This window comes from Castanea sativa, chromosome 5 (assembly GCF_040712315.1).
Source record: "Castanea sativa cultivar Marrone di Chiusa Pesio chromosome 5, ASM4071231v1".
Classification (NCBI taxonomy): domain Eukaryota; kingdom Viridiplantae; phylum Streptophyta; class Magnoliopsida; order Fagales; family Fagaceae; genus Castanea; species Castanea sativa.
Window position 1 is genome coordinate 505,191 of NC_134017.1, and position 18,245 is coordinate 523,435.

At 35.1% G+C, this 18,245-nt stretch overlaps 3 protein-coding genes across 5 annotated transcripts; 1 reads left to right on the plus strand and 2 right to left on the minus strand.

Moving 5' to 3' along the window:
• Window positions 1-477: 477 nt before the first annotated feature.
• LOC142633458 (RING-H2 finger protein ATL3-like) lies at window positions 478-1,995 on the plus strand. The gene has a single exon (XM_075807698.1). It carries the CDS (start codon window positions 741-743, stop codon window positions 1,653-1,655), a length of 915 nt encoding a protein of 304 aa, XP_075663813.1. The 5' UTR covers window positions 478-740; the 3' UTR covers window positions 1,656-1,995.
• A 732-nt stretch (window positions 1,996-2,727) lies between these two features.
• On the minus strand, window positions 2,728-4,288 carry LOC142633459 (uncharacterized). The gene is made up of 3 exons (XM_075807699.1): window positions 4,044-4,288; window positions 3,861-3,953; window positions 2,728-3,490 (listed from the first exon to the last, which is right to left on the minus strand). The coding sequence occupies exons 2-3, from the start codon at window positions 3,945-3,947 to the stop codon at window positions 3,086-3,088; spliced, it is 492 nt and encodes a 163-aa protein (XP_075663814.1). The 5' UTR covers window positions 3,948-3,953; window positions 4,044-4,288; the 3' UTR covers window positions 2,728-3,085.
• A 4,413-nt stretch (window positions 4,289-8,701) lies between these two features.
• On the minus strand, window positions 8,702-15,490 carry LOC142636401 (ubiquitin-conjugating enzyme E2 34-like). 3 transcript variants are annotated; one of them, XM_075810615.1, is made up of 10 exons: window positions 15,120-15,490; window positions 12,290-12,408; window positions 11,806-11,860; window positions 10,924-10,962; window positions 10,747-10,810; window positions 10,557-10,618; window positions 10,430-10,469; window positions 10,251-10,278; window positions 9,774-9,865; window positions 8,702-9,226 (listed from the first exon to the last, which is right to left on the minus strand). In XM_075810615.1, exons 2-10 carry the CDS (start codon window positions 12,344-12,346, stop codon window positions 8,956-8,958), a joined length of 708 nt encoding a protein of 235 aa, XP_075666730.1. In that variant the 5' UTR covers window positions 12,347-12,408; window positions 15,120-15,490; the 3' UTR covers window positions 8,702-8,955. The 3 variants fall into 3 exon arrangements, with proteins under 3 accessions (XP_075666730.1, XP_075666728.1, XP_075666729.1); XM_075810613.1 differs by having other exon boundaries at window positions 10,430-10,618; XM_075810614.1 differs by lacking the exon at window positions 15,120-15,490 and having other exon boundaries at window positions 12,290-12,440.
• Window positions 15,491-18,245: the final 2,755 nt, after the last annotated feature.

The window sequence follows — 18,245 nt, forward strand, 5'->3', positions numbered from 1 at the left end:
TTTTTTATCCATTACCATAATAACATACATAATAGGATTAATTAATAACTTAATATACATGATGACAATTATAGCCAATTATATATATATATATATATATATACTCGATGACAAATTTGGAATCCAAAATCCACAAAGAATGGTAATTGGTAAGTTAATGAATAGAGGATGTGAAAGCGAATCCAAATGTGTATAAGGCCATAAAACAAGTCAAAAAAGCAGCAGCCACCGAGATTCCAAGAAGCAACGAAGCGAGGAAAGTGACCTTCTTCTACAATGTCTCCTTGCGACTTTTGGACCAACCCCAACCCAAAAAACCAAATACCGTCATCTTCTTTCCTTCTTCCTCCTCACCTCAGGTCCAAAGTCTTTGAGTCATAAGTGGAGGGTTTGAAAAAACACACACACACTCTCTCTCTCTCTCTCTCTCTCTCTCTATCACGTATTTGCCCACCTCATTCTTTTTAGCCCAAAGAACAAGTCTAACTTAACTTACTCCTAGTTTTTTTTCTTTAAGTTTAAAACCTCATTCAATTCAATATATTAGCCCCCAAAGACCTGACTAGTCTTTGCTTCAACAACAAATCAGAGAAACCCCATTTGTTCTTGTGGGCGTCTGAATCTCTATAAGACATCAAAGTTCAAGCTTGAAAGTGAATTCTTAGCTGATACATTCATTTGGGTTTCAGAGAAAAACAGAGAAAGACACAAACCTTGATCATAAAACTATCAGTATTACCATGAGTAGCTCCGGGTCATCTAAACTGGATGACTCAGCAGCGGTAGAACTAACAGGGAAGATAATGGTGGTAGCCATAATTGTACTCTTCGTGGTGGTGGTGTTTGTGCTGGGTCTCCATCTCTACGCCAAATGGTTTTGGTGGAGCATTGAAGAAGCTAACACTACTTCTCCTCCTTCTCGCCGCCGTCGCCGCCGCTTTGTCTTTGCACCAGGCCAAGACCCTGCTGTTGCCAACTTGAGAAGCGGGCTTGAACCATTAGTCCTGCGTTCACTTCCCGTAATGGAATTCAATCCCAAAAACTTCAAAGATGGTTTGGAATGTGCTGTTTGCCTTTCTGAGCTTGAGGAAGGAGAGAAAGCTAGGCTGCTACCCAAATGCAATCATGCTTTCCACGTTGATTGCATTGACATGTGGTTTCAGTCACACTCTACCTGTCCGCTTTGTCGAAATCCGGTTGCTCCTCCTCAAGGCTCCAACTCCAGTAGTACTAGTGCTGAAATGGTAGCAGAGAATGCTTTAGTCCTTGATGAGCCTCAAGGCGAGAATTTGGCTTCTGGGTATTCCATAGACTCTCCAAATTTCCCAACAAACGTGTTGTTTTGGGGAAACCAGACTCAGTTAAGCTCTGGGACTGCTTGTTTGGAAGAAGGCCCTTCGTCTTCTTCGGCTTCATCAGGTATTGCTACTAGGCCAGCGGATGGAGTTTTGGTGATTGATATACCAAGGCTGATGACTGAGAATTTGTCATCATCATTATCCCCTTCAGCAAGCAGGTTTGTCGAGGAGGAATCAAAGTCACCTATGACAACAAGATTGAGGTCATTAAAGAGGCTTTTGAGCAGAGATAGAAGATCAAATCCTTGTAGTCCCGGTTCTGTTGATGTTGAACAAGGGGGGAGAGGACAGAGTTAAGAACCAGTTTTATTAGATTGAACATATTAGCTAGTATAGAAACTATCCTGGCAATGAGAAATTGTTGTTTTTAAAGGCCTTGAATGCTCATGCTCGGTTCTACCACTCTTGAGAATTACTACTTCGTTTTGGAGTGAAAAGAATTCCCTCATGTTACTTTGCTCCATGTTCTTTTATTCTTGATCTTGACAAATTGAGGTTGAGATCTCCACAATCTTATTTTTCTTGTTATACTAGAATATTGTAGATCTGTTCTTGAAACAGAATTGAACAGTTACTTGAAATGTCCATATCGTATGAAAGTGAAATTGGCTTTGCCGTGTTAAAGAGGGCGGACAAATCATCTTCTTTATTTATTTATTTATTTATTTTAAACAGAAGATGTATTATGCCGTGTTCTTTTTTTTTTATTGATACATCAAAGAAGCACCTCTGCCCCCCAGCTCTTTGCTCATGTGAATCTTATAAATTTTCATGTTAGGAACATGATCAATTACTGATGTTCAATTCAATAGAGAATTGGTAACATGCATATGGAATGGAGTGGTAACGGGCTCTTGATCTTGGGATGCATTTGTCACAGTGCCATTGTTGACAATAGACTAGCTTTTTTGAATTAAGTATACCTGCCTTTCCAGTTAGTTTCTCTTTACTTGATTAGGCTACATTTTGGTTCATTTTTAAAGAAATCTACTGTCTGGTACCCACCTACCCCACCCACAAACCCTCTTTCTCAGGGTCGGTTGGTAACAATCATGCATACAGGAAAGACTTGTCGAGGATAGTATAGGTGGAATAAAATCAAGATGGAATGAGGTAACGAGGGACCATTATTGTTTCTATGGACAATCATGTTATTGTTTCTATTCAATTCCCAAGTTTGCTTGATCATACCAATGAAGCAGAATTTAAGCAGTCAGTTCCCTTGAGAAATAGAATTAAAGAACCTCCTGAGGTCATTTTGACCACATCTAAGTAACTAATGCGTCTTTGATGAGAATTTGGTATGTCATGGTATGTTGGGTTGAATTGCTTGTAAAAGACTACAAAGTCTGTTCTCTGACAATGCATCAGCAGTAAATGCAAAATTAACATACATTTCTGAAAAACCACAGTAGGTACCAAGGAAACAGGATATTAATGACACAATGGAATTACAATTGATCAGTAAGAAGTTCTCTTGTTACTTGGATGACTCAATTATACAAAATAGGTCTCCAAGTTTCTTGCTTTTTCAACAAAATGATCAAATTGCATACCCGCCGTAGCCAATATTTAAAGACTTCAGAAATCAATTGTTGCACCTCAACATAAAGTTTTCCCTGTCTTCACAAGTCCCCCAATTTCACATCAGACCAATGAACACTTTCATGTGGAGAATGCATAAGCACCACATTGGGGGTTGAATCAACAACCTCTTGTTGATGCCACTATGTTACGAGGTAAACAGGTCCATAGGTCTGAACATCATGAGGTCTGTCAAGCTGGTCAAGACACGTATAAGGTATCTCATTCTCCACTCTCTTAGTGGGGTTAAAAAGGCCACTAATAGGCCCAGATGTGGAATGCCTGTACCTGCAATCATTAGTCTTGCCACTGCCATGTATTGGACCAGAAACAAGACGCTGTCTTGGAGTTGAATTGTAAGAACTAACTTCTGGTTCTACTTGAAGCTTGCTCTTTTTGTCAGTTTTCCACCATGACAAGAGAGAATCTTTCCATGATTTCTTTCCCTTTTTCTCTTCGGCCAATCTTTTCTTTCCATTTTCTTCTGGATGCAGTGATGAGCTCTGGAAACCTACTTCCCTTGCATGGTGTCTTGCTTCTTGTAAGAACTAAACCAAAGCCAAATCCATAAATACATTTACATACTGATCAACATTGTGGCATTGATTTTTGAACGGATTACATATCAACACACACACACTCGTATATATTGCATAATAGTAGATATCATATTTATGAAAACATAGATGATTTACAATGACAAACTCGGTTTTGAAGATCAATCAATTGGTGCAACACTAGAGATGATCTAAGTCAAAAGGGAGGGGGGGGGGAGTAGTAATTGCAAACACTTGATGTGGGAACACAATGTTCATGTCAAAAACTGGACTAGTCTCTGTTGACAAAGATTCAACATATTAAAAGTCTTCTCCACCATCAATAAACTGACAGGAAAAAAAAAAGTTAGAGAAAAATCACCTGCGAGAAGTCCACAACATGAGAATCAAATCCATCACCCTCATAATCAGTTGTTTCATACTTCGGGTATATTGGAGATTTCTTCATTTTTGCCTGAAAGTTTTAAGTCCAATATCAAGAACAAAGCAAGAAAACTCAAAGAACAAAGCTTGACAAGAATCAAAAGGAAACATTCAGCTTTACAGGTTGGGAGAGTTTGTGAATATGATCCTCCAAATTGTGGAAAAAATAAATAGCTAGAAGCAAGAAAAGGATTTTGAAGTAAATGAGAATTTGCAATTTGGTGCTGTCCTCAAAGAACTAGATGATGAAATGCTGGGAAACAGGGAGCTCTTAAATAAAATAAGATGATTTAACCACTTCGACTAATAAGAGATTGTACTTCCAAGCATAAAAAACAAAAGCCAACTACCCTATTGATATCCTCCTATCTATCACAGTGAGAGTTACAGAATAGAGAAATAACAGAAAATCTTTTGGTAGTTGAAATGGCAGTGTAATCTTTATAATTCATATTTGTTTTAGAAAGAATGGGCAGTGATGTGAGTAGGAAAGTGAAAAATTCACAATGTATTGCATTTCTCTACTCTTAACATATGGCATTTGATAATAATTTTTTATCATCAAACCAAAATTTTGTAACTAAGGCTTAGTTGTAACTTGTTGAATATGAAAGATATATGATCAAACTTACACCGCAAGGCAAAAGGTGGTATATTAGTCAGCAGTGACAAATATTAATGGGGTCTAACTTTTTTTTTGCATTCATACATACTCTTTACCTTTAATGGGACCAAATAATGAATCAACCCGTCAACACGCAAACCCCTCTTTTGGCTTAGACTTGTGACTTGCACAACTTCTTCAATGTAAAGAGAGAATGGGTTTATGTTTATGTGGGGTTCTGAATTTGATTTTGACAGTTTGTGATTAAAAAAATTGAAATTGAAATTAATCGTTTAATAGTAATAATAATAATAAATAAATAGTAAATACTAATTATAAAGCAAAAAGGATTAAAGGAAATGATAGATCCTAGAGCAGACAAATCTGGCGCATGTTTCGGGGACTCCGAGGCCTTTAGTTTTGGAAGTTTGGGAGGGAAATGCAAGAACCTTTTTTAAAAATGTCATAATCATAATCATAATCATAATCATAATCATATATCCTTCCCCTTGGTTTAAGGCGTGTTGTATGGTTCCCGTTGTACATCAATTTCAATTTGTGTTTAGAGAATAAAGACCAAACCCACCCTCACCTACTTATTAGGGTATGTTTAAATGTTGTTTATTGTTAAAAATTGAAAACTGAAAACACTATAGCAAAATAATTTTTAATGTATAAATAATGCTATGGGACCCAATTTTAAAGTTATTTTTGCTTTAAAAAGTACTTATAGACCTCGTGAATAATGTATGAGACCTACTAAAAAAAAGTTAGAATGGAACCCACTAAAAAAGCGTGCTTACCAAACTAAGAAGAGGCTCACCAGACAATGTGCTTGACATGAAATGAGAACAAATTCGATTTCAACCCCACCACCATGTGTAAACTTAATAAATAAATAAATAATTTGAGTAAAAAACAGAAGACAATATCATTCATGCCACAACTACAACCCCTATACAATGATTTCCCTAGAAGAGACAGTGTAACATGGTTTGCTAATGATAATGTCTTTTTAAGACAACGGTACTATATTCAATTCAACATGATCATAAAATTTTCAAGTATAAGTCAAACTCTTTCCTCTCATAGTGTATGCCTTTGCGTGTGTTTGGCACCTACTTAAAAAATTAGATTATTTTACTATTCAGCTTATTTTTATTACTATTTATGGGCTCTACTACATTTTTTGCTGTACTATTTCAGCTAACTTTTACCTTTATTTACAGTATTTTCAACAAAAAGTTTCCAATTACAGCAAAATAAGCGGTTGCCAAACAAATCCCTAACCTAATATCAATGGAATCAATCATCAATAAATCTGGAACAGGGGACTAAATAAAGCTCCTCAAATAAAGAACTGATTACATAAAAAAAATAAAAATAAAATAAAAATAAAAAAGACAACCTCAAAAAAACAAGAATGAAAGCAAAGCATAAATGCGTTATGCTGTGCTTGGATAGAGGACTTGAGAACAACCCGCTCCGCTCAAGGGCAAACAATGGAAAAATATTTGGCATGGGCAAATAATCCCAACTAATACTCTGGTTGTTTCAGCAATGACGTTTTTTAGAAAACGAGTCATTTTTCAAGAAGTATTTTTTATAAAACTATCTCATTTTCTAATGTTTGGTAGCAACTTTAAATGAGTTGAAAAACAACCTCCTAATTTCCCTTATTTAGCTTGCTGTGAGATATAGTTGTTTTCCAAAAAAATTTAATGGAAAACAATCTCTAAAAATAAGCCATACTTTTTATGTTAATCAAAGATAGTTTTCCTTTGACTCATCTTTTCTTATGCTACCAAACAATAGAAAACATGGAAAATTATTTTTACACAAAGTTTTCCATCGAAACAAACGGAGCGTTAAGTCTAATCTAAAAGCTTCTCCCAAAAAAATAAAAAAAGTCTATAATCTAAAAAAAAGGACTAATATAGAGGAAAAGAAAAAGAGTTTATTATAAGGCTAAGGAAGAAATCCTTGAATAAATATAAAAGCATTGCCTAATAACAAAACTGATTTGGAGCAACTTCCCATGCCCATTGGATTTTTTTTTTTTTTTTTTACGCATTTTGACTCCATTACTGACGGTTGAGATTAAAAGAAAACTTTCATTACTGATTGGGTTATATTTGTCCTCTCAAAAAAAAAAAAAATTTGGGTTATATCTATGATTCAACTAAAAGAAAAGTTGAGTCTCCAAAAGGAAAAACAAATGAAATTCATATTATTTATGGTAGTTTAATGTGACATAATATGATTGATAAGAAGAAATCAAGTCCTAAAGCTTTTTTTTTTTTTTTTTTTGAGAGAGAGCTTCGACTTATCACTTCCGCTCCCCAGATCTTTTATTCTCAACCATCAGAGACGCAAATTTGAATTTAGTTTTTCCTATTCGTTTTAGATTAGTTTTCCCTCTATTTTTCTTTACCAATTGAGCTAACTCAAACCCACTGTCCTAAAACAATCTTAGAGGGAAGTAATAGATCTTCTGTGATTAATTAGTCAAATTAATAAAATATAATATGATCACTTAATGTCTTGGTATTTTGGTAAATAAGGTCTCTAGGTACAATTCATGGGTTCTTTGTTCTCCTATCTCTCTTGTGAAAGTGAAGTTTGACGCAACCATCAGTAATAAGAAGGCATATATTGCAGTAGATAATAGGAACCACAAAGTAAAATCTTCTTTGAAGACTAAGATTCGTTGATAACATAAGGTAACTATTTATATATATATATATATATAATAGTTAGAAATCCTATGCTACACTTGAACTTCAACCCCCCCGAAAGCTCTAAGACTTGAGAAAGTGTCATCCCACCTAACAGGTGGGTGGTGCATACTGCATACGCTAACTCTTCTAGGAGCAAAAAAGGCAATAGAATCGGGTATCACCCACGTAATTTGTTAAGGAGATGCTCCATTTGTGATCTTACCACTTCAAAGCTTTGTGAATTCTCCTCATTGGTCCATTGTAAATGTAATTGCTAGGACTAGGCCTATTTAAAATCCTTTTGATTGTACTGTAACAAACTTTGTTGCCCATAATAGAGGTAGATGAACTCTTTTGAGTAATTGTGAAACAAAGATCTCCTTCACCTTTATCCTTGATTTATGCTTGACAAACTTAAAAGAGATGGTATCAATCTCTCTCTGTCGTAATTTCTTTCGGTTTTTTTTTTTTTTTTTTTCATTCAATGATAAGAATTATTCTTTAAAAAATGTTTATGATTAATTAATAATAGGGCATCCAAGGCCTTTTACAGATGGTATGGAAGTAAGCATAGTAAAAATGTCACATCCCACCTCATCCGCCCCAAAGAAGGGACGACCTCACCCCATCTCAGCTGTACACACACACACACACACTACCCATGTCCCAAATTATTGATCCTATTTAGAAAATCTAACTTCTAATGAGAACATTGTTTATTGAGTTGTCTATAAGCTTAAAAAGTACAATTTTTCGAAACCATTCTTATGAACTTTCTAAATAAAATAAACGGTATGACAGTTTTTTTTTTTTGTTGATTTTTCAAATAGAATTACACTTTGGGACATCTAGAATAGAATAAAGGATCAACACTTTGATATATGTTTTATTCTATATCTATATAAATAAATATATATATATATATATATATATATTATCTTACCATCCCAAAAAACCCTAACACTCTTAGAACACTCTCACAGTGACCCTTCCCTTTCATTAAAATAGCAAAATCAAGTCAAATTTATCCTGCTCCTGCCTACTCCACTCCAACCTCTGAAGAGATGAGAGATGGCACAAATGGGAGAACCATGATCCAACCCCACCCCACCCCACCCTGTTGGCCATCCCTATTGTTAAGCCATTAAGAATCCCATGAACACATCTGCAAATGGTTCTCCAACTGTCTTCCAAACGGGCACAGGCCTTGGCATCAACGGCAGCAAGGTACACATTAATGGGTAATCAATCTCTAAATGAGATGAAGCTGCAGAGATCTAAAGCCATCATAAATGGTCTAATGGGTAAATAGTTTTGATTAGCTCAAGAATTCGTGCTAAGTAGCAACAGAAAATCACCACCTCCAGGCTGTAAGATTTCAGTGTAGGCAGTCCAAATAGGAGTATAGAGAGAATTAAAGAAAAGAAGAAACACAAAAAAAAAAATACGAGTGCCAAACACAAAACTGACTACAATAAGAGAACATCACAGGCATGTAAATGTTTGAACATCGACTACCAAGCAGTCAACATTGACTTAAACGAGAAAACATCAACCAGAGGGAGATCCAACTGAACCTCCTTAGCATCAACCCTATACAAAAATTATGTTAGACACTTGACAAACTTAAGATGCATTAGAATGCATCCCTTGACTTCCAAATGCCTGTATGTTCAGTGATCCTATGAATATCTTTTGTTGCCTAGATATCAAAGTTGAAGCAAGGGCAGTGCCATTACGATGCCAAAGATGGAAACAAGCAAGAACATCATCCAAGTAGGGAATGACTCCTTCTTGGCTTTCCTCCTATCTTGCACTGCATCTACTCTTTTTACATCTTCTCCCACAGATTTGGACATGAGTGAGGAATTTTCTTCTCGGGACGGCTCTGGTGACACCTGCTCTGCAGCAAGCTTCTCAGAAAGCAGCTGCTGGTTATACTTCTCCACATATTCGGGAAACAATTTCCTGAATGTTGCGCTGTTGTGATTACAAAAGTCAGATCCAGTTAGAGTTAAGATTGAAACTACCATTTAGATGCTGAAAACAGTTGAAAAGTAAGAAATGATGTAAGGGAAAAATTGCAACAACCAACCCTACTGATAAAAAGGAGTTCTTCGTGTCTGAAAGCAGGTAAAAGGTAAAGAAATTTAATATTAAATCTTAAAAAAATTGTGGCAGGGGTTCTACAAAGCCAAATTCTATTCATCACTTCTATTGCATGGATTCAGGCCTAGTTTCAAGCAAACAAAGTTATAAGTCCAAGCAAACCACTTCTACCATAGCTAAAGTTGAATATTAGTCAACAATACCTTGGGAAAGAGATAACAGGAACATATTTAGACATCTGGTAATGAGCCACACACACACACGGATAGATATAACTCATAGGCCATTCATCCATATGTCATGGGCAAGAATGGGCACCAGTATATGCATAAAATGGATGCAAAGAACTACTTACAGGTTCAACTTAGAACTGGGGGAAAAAATGACAAAATCCTGTTTGATAGTGCAATGTACTTACTTCTTACAATTGAAAGCAAGGGAGGACTTTGCTAGACGTTGCTTCTCAGCAACAGTAGTGTTCACACTGCCAGTGGTAGGACTGTTGTCCATCTGCAGGAGGGAAATGTATCCTCACATTAGCACATTTTAAGAATCAATAAGAACTTCAGATATGCTTCAAGTATATGCCAATAAAAGTTGCTGTCAATCTTTGAGCCCATAAAAGAAAATTTCACATTTCTTGACATTTCTTGAAATGAGTGGATTTCGATTTCAATTTCAACTTAATCCAACTAAGCCTTAGTCCCAAAACCAAGGTCTGCTATGGATCCCCATAAACTAATCAGGTCAGCATTAGTACAATTGCATTTTTACAAACAATTGTTTGTAAAAAATTGCAAACAAAGAAAAAATCAGAAGGTGCCCACTATCCAAACTGCTGAAATGTGAGCTACTGTTCATGAAACTAGAATATGAAAGGGTCACAAAAACTCACCATGAATGAAAGAAGCCCTGTGAGTATGCTGCATTCATGAGGAAGAAAAATTTTAGTGAAAGACTAAAAAAGTACTATAACTATTCCTTTTAAAAACAACTTGTCAGTATGCAAATAACAGAATGTAATATAATACACATCCACAAAAAAGAGTACTTCAGAACTAGAATCTGTCCTACCTTGATACAGACCACATCGGATTCCAACTTTCAGGATGAACTGCAAATAAAAAAGTCCAGTCAAACATAAAATCAGTTGTCAAAGATAAGAAACGGTTTTCTTCAACTAGTAACCTGAAAAACTTACAATCGCTCATAGACAAGCAGATTTTCTTTTGTGTCATGAATCGTCCATTAGGAGTGGTCATGCTACAAGGCAGGAAAATGTGAATCAAAATTAGAAGCGACAAAAATAAATGCATTAACAAATCCAAATACTGCTTCTGCAAGTAAGAGATTTATTAGAAAAGTCTGGCAGCTGAAAAATAGATTATTACCTAATTCCTGGTGGTTTATAGGGATATTCTGAAGGAAACTTGATCTTTCCATAGTAATATCCACCTTATCCAGTAACAAAATCAGATAAACGAGTCTCAGAATACTATATGATCAGGACAAACAAAAAGATAGGACAAAATACGTTCAGTAACTAATACTATACACTGATAACAAACCTGCAAAAGGTGTTCCTTCACTTCCCTCCAACACATAATCTGGAACATAAAGTCAAAATTAAGAATGTCCAACCAAAATAATGATACTTAAGTAGCTGAGAGAACAGAAAGACAAAATAAAGATCAGGAGCTAAGGAATATCATGTAGATATATGACCCCATCTAATGAACAAAGAAGCATCACATGTCAGCACATGCAATGAACCTGGGTGAAATTGAACTGAACACTTAACAGTAAAGTGTGTTTGGAAGTTTGGAGGGAGAGGAGAGGAGAGGGGAGGGGAATGGTTACCCTTTCCCTATACTCTCATCCAAACACATTGTAAACGTTTACCATGCAAAATGCTTGATATGTTAAGCTATGACTCTTTGCCCTCGCATGAAGTAGAGGTAAGTGCCATTGGCCGCCAATGAGTGAAGTTCTTTATATACATATTGACAAAAAAAATTTGGAAAATATGACCAATAATCTCACAGTTCGTTTTTCTTATCTACTATAGCATCAGCCAAATTGTAGAGACCCAAAAGGGGGTCTTGCAATCTATGGAATCCCACATCGCCTAGGGAAGCACATGGGGATGTGTTTATAAGGAGTGACCTCTCTTTAATGTGTAGAGGCCTTTTCCCCCACTGCTGTGTGCTTTGGGGGAGAAAAAAATCGCGAGGAGTATGGGCCCCAAAGCGAACAGTATCTACACAATTGGGGCGGGGACGTTACACAAACTGCCTAAATGTCTAAATAACTCCATATCTCATATGCATAAAGAGAAAAACAAATGCGGCAACAGAGTCCAATTATTTTTAGAGAAATAATTTTCAATTTATAACATCGAGGGTTTAACAATATTCTGCAGAAGAAGAAAAGGATTTGGATACACTTACGCCACTCAAGAATGTCATTTGGGGAAGGAAGGGCCACAACATGGGAAACTGGTTCCTACAAGTTCAAAGGAAACACAATCAGCATTGTCTAAATGTCATATGTGGAATTAGTTCTGGCAAAGCCAAAAAAAAAAAAAAAAGGCCATCATATGCATTATTTAATGCACATTTATCATTCAAGAAGATCCAGTCCAGGAAGGAAGACAAATCAAAGGTCTGACAGATGATCTTAAATTAATCAGGACATCTTTAATCCTTTCTTGTTCAACATATGGCATCTACTCCATGGTGTGGATCACCACCAGGCCAAAACACATTTGCGACATGGGTGATTCAACTTACTCAAGCCAGAATTAAGCTGAAAATAGTATATTACTGAGGGACAACATTCTTTTGATAAGTTACTCCCAGTAAAGATTCAAATATTACAAACCTCTGAAAATAATAGTTAAATAAAAAATTAATGTAACAAAAGAAGACATACTTTACAAAGTGCTCTATATTCTTTCTGAAGGCGCTTGACGCATGACTTCTCTGCCATCTAATAAATTCTGAAACTAGTAAACAAGCCCTATCCAATCCTTTCTTCCTATACAAAAATTACTGTGTTCCAGAAAAACAGAATAGAAGATGAAGGCAATAATTAGATCATTACAAATAAATATGTTCAAATATTTTAATACTATAAACCTCAGTAAAGGTTAAAGAAAAAACTAATAAAATGAGAAAACAAATCAAATTGTTGAAAAAGAATATGCAGCCCATAATTTCTGAAACAGTAAATGATATTAAATGAGAACCAAAAAGAATTTAAATAAAGTCTAAGTAGATGCAAAATGAAGGAAAGCAATTGAGACAACAGCATATTTATGGAAATAACCAAAATAACAAAGTTGATTCTAGAATGGATATGAGAAGACATATCAAGTTTTGATAAAACTCAAGATGCTTTCCACACACAACAATGTCCACCACTACGCATGTTGGTATTTCTGACATAGCATAAAACTAGCGCAGAAATTGCAGACTAGTCCTCTCTACAAAGACGTTCTTCTCACATATCCATGCAGTTAAAATAAAAATAAATGAAATCCCTCAAAGTGAAGACTGAAATGCTATGGTGGATTTACAGATTTAGTTGAATGAATGATTGGAAACTTTTTTTTATATAAGTAATGAAAATTTTATTCGAAGTCACAAAAAGGAGTCACCCTCCTGTATACAGGAAGTACACAGCAGGGGACCAAAACAATCAAATACACAAATTACAAGCATCCATCGAATCATAAACTAAAAAAATAGAATGACTTCCTATGATAAACATCTAATCCAATAGTGTTTTAAAAAAGAGAAGTTTTAAGTCGGCTAATGTCAAAACACTGGTTGTTTCTCTCGAACCAAGTGCACCACATCAAACAATGAGTGAGCCATCCAGTTAACACCATTACGATGGTGACCAAAATTTCCTTGCGAACATGCTCGGAGCTCAGCCTGTCTTTAGCATTGCCCAGTATATACCAAACAAGGTGAACACCATAGACCACAACTCAAAAAAAAATAGGACAATGTAATAAAAAATGATCTACTGACTCTTCATTACTTTTGCACATATAACACCAATCCAGAATCAGCACTTTCCTCTTACGTAAATTACCAATAGTCAAAATAGTTCCCAAAGTTGCAGTCCAAACAAAAAATACAACTCTGTAAGGAACCTTTTGCTTCCAAATACTTCTCTAGGAGAAGGACTGAATACGTACACCCAACAAAGCCTGATAATAACTACTCACCTCAAAGCCCCTACTCTTAGCAAGAATCGAAGACATCTTATCCTCACCAATACCCCTCAACAAGACTCCATATATAACATCCAGAAAAATAGACAAAGATTCCAATTCCCAACCCTAAATTGCTCACAAGATCTCCAAGTCCCAATAAAGAACCCCCATTAGGGAATTGCATGAGATCAGCCACATAAGCCTCCTTAACATTACTGATTCTGAATAATTCTGAAAAACACATGCTCAAAGGATTATCCTTTCACCAGATATCAGGCCAAAATTTTACTCTAGTCCCATCTCCAATCTCAAACTGAATATGGCGAGAAAAAGTAGATGAGCCACTACTAATAGTCTTCCATAAACTCACCCCAAAGGAGCCTAGAACAAAATTAGAGCACCAACTTCCCTCCTCACTTCCATATTTAACCCTTATAACCCTTCTCCATAAGGCTTCTCTCTTTAGACCCAAATCTACACAACCATTTTCCCAATAGCGCTTCATTAAAATGTCTCAAATGAAGGCCCATATGAAGTATTATCTAAATCAATATGGATACTGCTTTGTATCAAGTATCAAGAAAATGCCCCTCATCATTATGAGTTTTAAAAACAGTGAAAAGATAATTGAATTTTACTAAAATGGTATCTCATCCACCATCGCCAATATCAATAAAATTGTTTAGAATCCATTATTTGCAGGAAGTGTCTCGGCCAGTTACACATTTTTACGCCATTATCACTTCAAAACCCAGAGCAAAGTTTAAATGCATCAAATTTTCCATCCATATATCAAATCCATCCCTCCTAAAAGGGAGCGTCTTAAAGGCAGTGAATAGGTAACTAGATAAAAGCCAAGGGAGAAATATCATGAGCACGGAGCACTCGCCACACCCTACTCACAAATAACTAGAACTAATCTTCCAGAATCTAAAATGATCGCAGAAACTATATATCGTTCGGTGTGTTCAATAGAACTAGAAATTATTGCGAATATGATGGTTCTCTCTAAGACCCTAGTGAAACCCTAGGTTGTAAATGAAACAATATAATTTTGCAATGAATAGATTTTGAACCCATGACTCTGCCCTCCACCCATTTGACCCATAGTTCATTGGCAAAGACAAAATTTTTTTTTTTCTTTTTGGGGTATAAATTACTACCATTTATGTGGACATCACCCAAGAGACAATCATTCCATAGTAATATCAAGGCTCCTCAGAAGAGGATTATATATACATTTAACAGTTTAGCAAAACATGTAAGATTAAGAGTATTGAATCTCTTTAATTTGTCTTAGGGAATAGTAATTTAGGTTAGATTGCTAAAAATCGCAAATTTTCAGGTTCATCTAATTGAAAATTCACAAATATTTGTCTTCGCTTGTAAATGTAATACACATCCGGATCGAAGCAACAAATAAACAAAAGCTATGAAATTAAAAACAAAAAGAACAAAATTAGAAACATGGAAAATCAACAGCCCTAAAATAATTATCAATTATGAAGAGAAAATTGAGAGGGAAAGAGAAATAACCTGGAGCGAGTGAGATCTGATGAGAAATTGAGCCGACTCGCTCAGACCGACGACCAAACTCGTTTGTACAGCGAGTGACCTCCCTCCTCTCTCTCTCTCTCTCTCTCTCTCTCCTCAAAAGCAAAAGCAAAAGCAAAAACAGAAGCAGAAGCTTTCTGACCGACCTCAAAAATTGAAAATTGAGCTCTCTCTCTCTCTCTCTCTCTCTCTGTTTCTCTCTCGCAGCCTCTCAGGTATGGTTTAGGTGTGGGTATGGCGTTGAAGACGGGTTTTACGTTTTTGCGTTTTTGTTTGGCTTAATTACGTTTGTGCCCCCCAGCTCTTGTTTCCTCCGCGTTGGCTAGGACAGTTTTGGGGAAACTTCACTTTTCTTTCCACTTTCTAGCTACCTAGCTTCCTTCTAGATTCTACAATCTACCCTACAATTGAATATCTATTTTATTTGCTTACTCACCATTACTTTACTTTTTTTTTCTTTTTCTTTTTCTTTTTCATAATATGGTACTATATACAACATTTTAACTTTTATGTTTTTCAAAAAGCTAAATATAAAAATAAATCAGGATTTCCTCTCTAAATAGGTTCTTTTCTTTTCAAAATATATTTTTTTAATCAATAAATGCTTGATCTTTCTAATTTATTTGAGTTTCAATTATAGAATGTGGTTTTGCAAATTTTTGTATACTTTATTTAAGAATATAATACAATAAATTACATTTTTCTTTAAAAAAAAAAATTTATATACTAAATATATCAATAATAAGGTATGGAGCAAATAATTTTGAATTTTTTTTATAGATAATGATAGAATTTCGATTTGATGTCATTGCTCTATAATAATTCTTCTTTATTAACAAATACAATCACAATCTTATTTAAAACTCTATCCACTTTATATGCTGTTAAATCCTATCTTTTAATTAAATACTCTCTTTTTTACTGGTTTATATTAGGTAAACAAATTCCATTGAATTCACTAAGTTTATTATCCTTCCAAGTTCCAATCACACCATACCATTAAGAATATCAATGACCTAAAGGTCAACAATAGGCTCTGCTTGACTGGACCAGAAGGGAAAACTTCAACCCATGACCAATGACCATTTTCTTGTTTAAAGGGCTAAGCTGAAAGAGCTACATGGACTCTTTTTATGGGCTTTTCTTTCTTTTCTTCTGTTTTTTTCTTAAAACATCAAATTAAGATAATAGAATGGAATGATCATAAGGGAATGGAATGAATTGGAATGGAATGGAATGGATTTAAGTAAGGGAAAGAATGGAAAAGAATGGAATGGAATGAAATTAAGTAACCTTGATTGGATGTTTTAAAATAAAGGAATGGGAAATGAATAAAAATGAATGGAATGTAAGTAATCTTGTTCGGGAGTAACATGGAGGGAATGGAATGTAATCATTTTATGACAATATTACTATTAGACTCCTATTTTAAAATAAAGAGTTGAATATATAAGGGTATTTTGAGAGTTTTAGTACAAAATTCATTAAATCTAATTTCATTCCTCCCAATTTCGGGGGGAATGAAAATTTGAGGTTTTAAGAGAATTGAGAGGAATGAGTGTTCCCTCTTGCCCATTCCATTCCCTCCCACTTAAACTCCCAAATAAGAGAATGAACTTTTCATTCCCTTTATTAAAACTCTCAAACAGGGAATGGAAGAATATTCTAAAATTATTGTTTTCATTCATTTCTATTTCATTACATTCCCTCCTCCCAAACGAGACCTAAGGAAATGATAAAAATAAATAAAAATTTAAGGAAAGAATCAAAGAGTTTAGAACTTATTTAATTTTTTTACAGTAAACAACTTATAAATATTTTTTTTATATTAAGGCTTTAAATAGTTTTTTCTTTTTCTATCTTTTAATAAATAAAATGTCAAACATTTATTTTTAAAATATTTTCAAAGTTACCAACCTACTAGAAAAATATATATTTAATAAGTATAATTTAGCACAATCATTTTAAGTATCCTAGTTGTTAGGCGAAACTATTTTGTTATAAATTCTAAGTTAATAGGTCGGTTTAGTAGGCACCCATGGGCAGAAAAATCAACCCATGACCTACCCCATTGGGCTACTGGGCTACCCACGAGCCTTGACAATATTAAGTTAAGCCGCCCTTTAGTTTGGTGAGTTAGCTAGCTATTTAGTTTACCCGCGGGCTGTAGGCTATTTGATGCCCCTCACAATGACCCAAAAAATTATTAAGTACACTTAGTACACTACACTTTCCTAACATAAACGTAAGTCTCATTTACGGATTCACACGTGGAATCTACCCTTATATGATTATAGAGACAGGTATTTATAGGCAATTATTAGTTGGGTTGGTTAACATCTTTCCATTAAGTGAGTAAGTTAGGACAATTCTTCATTCTCTTAAGTCACCCAAGGGGACGTTAAGCAATAAATGAAAATTTTTTAGACCTATCCTAATTACTTCAGTCATCTATTTGTGGAATTCAGTTGATACTAATCTGAATGATTCGATCCTTAGGGCCCCCAATGTACAGTTTTTTTTTTTTTTAAAAGGATAGAATCAAATTATAAAACGTAAGACACTTTTAACTTATGCCATGAAGTTCTACGCAATAGAAATTCATGGCGCAATTGGGTCGCATCTAAAAAGATTGGTAGTGGGACGGTGTATAAATTGACCAAAAAGAAAGCTTTGTTGTTGGCATCGTCGGCCAAAACATTAGAATCCAAATTCCAAAGTCCCCTCCCCTTGAAGATAAGACTGCCAACTTTGCGTTATTTTTCACACAGCTTTATACTGTCATACTCATACATAAGTAACATGCCTCAACCCTCAAGGAGCAACCGGATAGGAACAGTCAAACAGTTCAAACTTCATTTCGGCTGGACTAAAACTTCCTTAACAGCTGTTACCAACATATTTTTTTAAGTTTTTAACCTGTGGATCCAACAATGTCTTGCTAACACTTGTTAAGAACCACTATAATATTAACCCTTTTTAACTGTCCCCCAAAAAACACCACTATCATATATTTATATATCACGTGCCTTATCACATGACCCTCTGAAGATATTGCACTGTTCCAACAAATCTGAGAGTCAGAGTTCCAACATGGAACACACACAG